At 41.4% G+C, this 4,706-nt stretch overlaps 1 protein-coding gene across 1 annotated transcript; it reads right to left on the reverse strand.

Moving 5' to 3' along the window:
- Nucleotides 1–1,112: 1,112 nt before the first annotated feature.
- Nucleotides 1,113–4,188, reverse strand: LOC140858490 (uncharacterized). The gene is made up of 2 exons (XM_073259268.1): nt 3,916–4,188; nt 1,113–2,196 (listed from the first exon to the last, which is right to left on the reverse strand). The coding sequence occupies exons 1-2, from the start codon at nt 4,155–4,157 to the stop codon at nt 1,365–1,367; spliced, it is 1,074 nt and encodes a 357-aa protein (XP_073115369.1). The 5' UTR covers nt 4,158–4,188; the 3' UTR covers nt 1,113–1,364.
- Between the last annotated feature and the right edge of the window lie 518 nt (nt 4,189–4,706).

Consider the following 4,706-nt stretch of genomic DNA (forward strand, 5'->3'; position numbering starts at 1 on the left):
TGCGTGCTCACATTATTACTTTCCTCATCTTGCACTTATTGCAGAAGGGAAACACAAAGTTTGTCTAGTTGTATTGCAAAAAGTTCAGACAAAGCTAAACAAGTTTGTGTTCAGGTTTGACCATGTAAATCATTAGATATGAAATCTTGTAGTTCAGATAGAGCTAATAAAATTTGTATATAGGTCCTACTGTTGACTGACATTTCAGATATGTGTTTATAATAGAAAGAAAGGTAGGTTATTGCTGAAAATTTCTTCCTCTGGGTAGTTAAATTCAGCAAAAGTCTCCTCTATATGGCATTGTAGATGTGTTAATGGCCAAAAATGACTCATTCTAGATTTCATGCATGGGCTCATAAATAATTTGATGAAACTATGGTCAACTCTTGTTTCACTGACCCATTTAAATTCTGGTGCAGTAATCGAATCATTAAAGATGGTAACATTCAGACATACCAAAAACCTGATCCATATCGTTGTCAGATTTTAAATGGAACTAACTTCCGAATATCCTGATATACTATTCAACTTGAGAACAGGTGAAGGGGAGAGCTGCAGACAAGTAGTCATTGCAAGTTAAGTCTGCTCAACTCTTATGCTATAAAAAGGGGATATCAAAAGAGATCTAGCAAAATTGTGATAATGGTAGCATGTCCCAGCCCTAAAAAAAAAATTCCAGTCCATGAATAACAATGTTCACCCTTTGAGTCTCAGAATTTGCAGTCCAATTTCATTTCTATGGCATAAAGGAGAATCAAATCACTCTCTCAGTTTCATATATCCCCCAACAACACCAAAGTTGCATGGCGTGTCTGGTTACACCTTTGTCATAGCATATGTTTACACCGAAGTCCTATTACAGCTTAACAATTTCCAGTACTGTTCAATTCAGGTTTCCAGGACCAACATTGTTTCAATTAAGATGCAGTTCTGCTTTGCCATGAGAACACATAATCCTGCAAACCATCCAAAGCATATTGTTCTGGAAGAACACATAATCCTGCAAACCATCCAAAGCATATTGTTCCGGATGTTCATGAAGGTGCCTGGTATTCTCTTTCCAATATCAGAGGAAAAACAAATCTGTGTTCCATTTATCTGATTATTGAAGGAATTTGAAAAGAAACAAGATAGCATTGATTGCATAGCAGGCTAATAGTTTATGATACAAAGGCCACCAAAGAGTCCACAAGGAAAGTAGAAAGCACTTAACAGATTTTAAGTATGAACATTTCACCAGTCACCAGCTACCATCACGGCCTGGACTGGCATCCTATATGATTCTATTTATCCGAAATTTGATTGCCAACATTGATACAACGCAAAGGAAAAGACAGAAAAAAAACACCTATTTCATGGAACTATCACTGACGTTTAGTGCGAGATTGCTTGGTTGGAGTGGCAAAAGCTCTCTTCTGCAAATGCCTGAGGCTCTGCTCCATGCTGACCTGCACCATATCAGCCAGCATCTTCTTTGCCTTCCCCACACAATCATCACCATCAATCTGGGCCACAATGTTAGTGAGGATGTTTTCGAGTGTCTCTGCCTGCAACTCCGATCCAGAATATGAGGACTTCCTTAGTAACTGCAAGAGAGAACGAGCTTTGGATTGAGACTTGGGGGTCCCTTGAACAGTTAGCTCCAGAAGGCCGGGCATTACACCCTCATTGAGAATTACTTCTCTATATCTGCAGTGATCACTCTCACACATTGTCAGCAGTGCTCCTATTGCATGTTCTCTACTTAAAGGAGACCCCTCCTCCAGTACTTCAACCACTGAGAGCACCCCACCTTCCTCAGATGTCAAAGCCATCCTCCCCTCATCATGACCAAGTAATAATTCTACAAGGGCAGTGCACTTTTCAGCTATTTTGGATGATTTCTTGCAGATCTTTAGCAAGTTTACCAGAGGAGGTATAGGTTTGGCTGCCAGGATGGTGTTAATGTCTTCAGGGAGTGTGGAGAGGTTGTATAAGGCCATGACAGCATCAACCTTGGCTTGCAAATTTCCATCTCTAAGTATCTTGACAAGGAGGGGGATAGCACCTGCAGCACTTACTATCGGTTTGTTGATGGAAGAAGCAGTGAGGGTGAGTAGAGCAGCAGTTGCATGCTCCTGTAGATTTGAGTTTGTTGACCGTAAGAAGCCAATTAGTGGTTCCACTGCACCAGCATCCACAATCTTGATCTTGTTCCTAAATTGTGATATCAAAGTCAATTCAGTGAATTTGTGTATTATGGCTTAAAAGCTTTGGAAATCCTTTATTAGTCGCACAGCACAAATAAGGAAGTTCATGGGAATACTAGACAATATTTACTTCCAGAAATTGGCATCAAAACTAGCAGGCATAAATCATAATACACGAGAACAAAATTAAAGAAAAGAAGGTTCATATAGCCTACTGCTTAGAAATAAGTCTGGACTATGTGTTAAAATATTGCATGTTTTAGCGTTGCTTATGGCCTTTTAACAATTCTGGACTCCGGATTAATTCTCCCTCCTCACCAAGAAACTAGTTTGGGTTGTTTCAATAATTAGCCTGTAATAACTTTTTTCGAACTTGACATAATGGCAAGATAATCCTCACAATTAATTGTTGTTATTAGTATTGTTCAGAATATTTTGTTGGCTCAAGGAATAAGACAGGATCTGAGCCGCTCAATGTGCTTAATCATTTTACTCAAAAGACTGTACTCTCAAGAAAATTCAAATTCCCAAACTTAAGTCCTTCATATTGGAAGCAAAGATGTTTTGATTGCTATGTCATTATTTAGCCCTTAGTGTTCCATAAATGGCCTAATTGAAACATTCAAGATGCCAAAAGCATCTAAACAATATAATAAGGAATATGGGAGGTTCTATTGCAGTGTTCATTTTAAAAACCCTATATCGAGGTTCTTCTTCTTCTACTTCTTTTTCTTTTTCAGAGCAACCCACTTCACAGGTCTAGATATTTTGGTGACTTTGGTTGCTAAGCAGAGGGGTATGACCAACAACCACAGGGCAAAAGCCCCAATTTATTTCATTTCATTTTGGTAAGTTTCATTCAATTAACAATACAAAAACTAGCAGCACCAAAATAACAAACAAATACTATCCTCCTGCCTGATGTTTCACTTATGTAATTGAATTGCATAACCCGACAGCTCTCATCTTTCTCTGCGCTAGGATGCTGAGACTAAAAATGCTTAAAAATTACATGTGCCCACACACATACGCACACACGTGTGCGCAACACAAATCCTATCATGTCCATATAAATCAAAGGTGTCACAAATTTGACCAACACCCATCTAATTATACTGGTTGCCATGGTTACCAGCAACACTTGTCCATTCAATCTTAATGGCATACTGTATAAAGATCACTAGGAACAGTACTATCTCTGCTTCCTTGTCCAATTTATCTCCATAGCAAAACTGCATGAATATCCTGCTAATTATAAATCATCAAATACTCCACAGTAACTCTGACTGGCATATATCCAAAAAATTTAAAATATAAATTTTAGAATATTTAATCAATTTCAGACACTATCATTCCCTTATTCTGCGGACAATCCAAAATCAAACACAATCCGTCTTTTCTCTATTGATTACATATTAGTTCGAATAGCATCAACAATTAAATTATGAAATTCCATATATCAAAGTAGAGCAGAAATTTCCGTCCATTCCACAAATAAGAAAGAAAAATAAGCACCAAAATAGCAAAAGTAAAAAATGAAGAGATGAAAAGAGAGTGAAAGATGGACAAAGAATGAACGGAAGAAGCCCGATTTTCACTAAAATCCCCAAAAAAACTCAATAAGATAACAAAAATCCCAAATTTTCCGCAATATTGACTACCATCCAATAAAAAATGAGCCTTTAAATTGGAGGGGAAAAACAGAGCGGGAGGCCAAAGGTCGCACCTCTCGTCCTTCACGGCGAGATTAAGGAGAGCAAGCATGGCGGCCTCGGTGAACTCGGGATTGCTGGAACGAAGCATCCATACGAGCGGAACGACGGTGCCTTCCAGCTGCCGGCGGTGCTTCGGCGACGTCTTCGTGAGTCGCCGGATCTCCTTCGCCGCCTGGACCCTGCACTCCTCGTCATCCGATTGGATCCGCTCCATGATCCCCTCCACCGCCGCCGCCGCCATCCCACCGCCCATCTCGCCTGAATCCTCGCTGGAAAGTCGACCCTCCGCGCCTCCATTGTCGCCACCGGACGCTGCTCTCTCAGTCCCTCTCTGCCTCTCTGCCGCATTCGGTGAACAGAAGACTGGGGAGAACCGGCCCCGGAAGGCGGGTTTAATATGACGATAACGGCTTCAGGATGACGTCAAATCTCCGTCAGGCCTCGTCGGCTAGCTAACGGAACAGCAGCGCCAGTCGGTATCCTCCGGCCGGGTTGGACCAGGATGATGTGTTCCACGTCCTCTGATTGGGATCAGACGGTTATGATTGCTGTGGCCCGCCCATGAGATTTGGTGTATTTAAGATCAAACGACTCCTAAGTGCGGGTTTACAGCGGGAGCATGGCAGTCCACGGTAGTTGTTTGCTATCGAAACCACCGAAACCGATCAAGAGGGTTGCGGTTCCACTGATTGAATACTGTGTAGGTGATCGTCGGCATGGCTAAGCCGTTGTGCCAATGGTCGGGGGTTGAGCTGGCCCTTGGTCAAACATCAAAGGCTGTTGGAGTGCCAGTTGTCACCGG

This window comes from Elaeis guineensis, chromosome 6 (genome assembly GCF_000442705.2).
Source record: "Elaeis guineensis isolate ETL-2024a chromosome 6, EG11, whole genome shotgun sequence".
Lineage (NCBI taxonomy): Eukaryota > Viridiplantae > Streptophyta > Magnoliopsida > Arecales > Arecaceae > Elaeis > Elaeis guineensis.

Excerpts from the sequence above, each read along its gene's own strand:
- LOC140858490 (XM_073259268.1), bottom strand. The coding sequence starts at position 4,157 with ATGGGCGGTGGGATGGCGGCGGCGGCGGTGGAGGGGATCATGGAGCGG. Across the intron at positions 2,197-3,915 it reads CTCGCCGTGAAGGACGAGAG|GAACAAGATCAAGATTGTGG; the intron begins GTGCGACCTTTG and ends ATCACAATTTAG.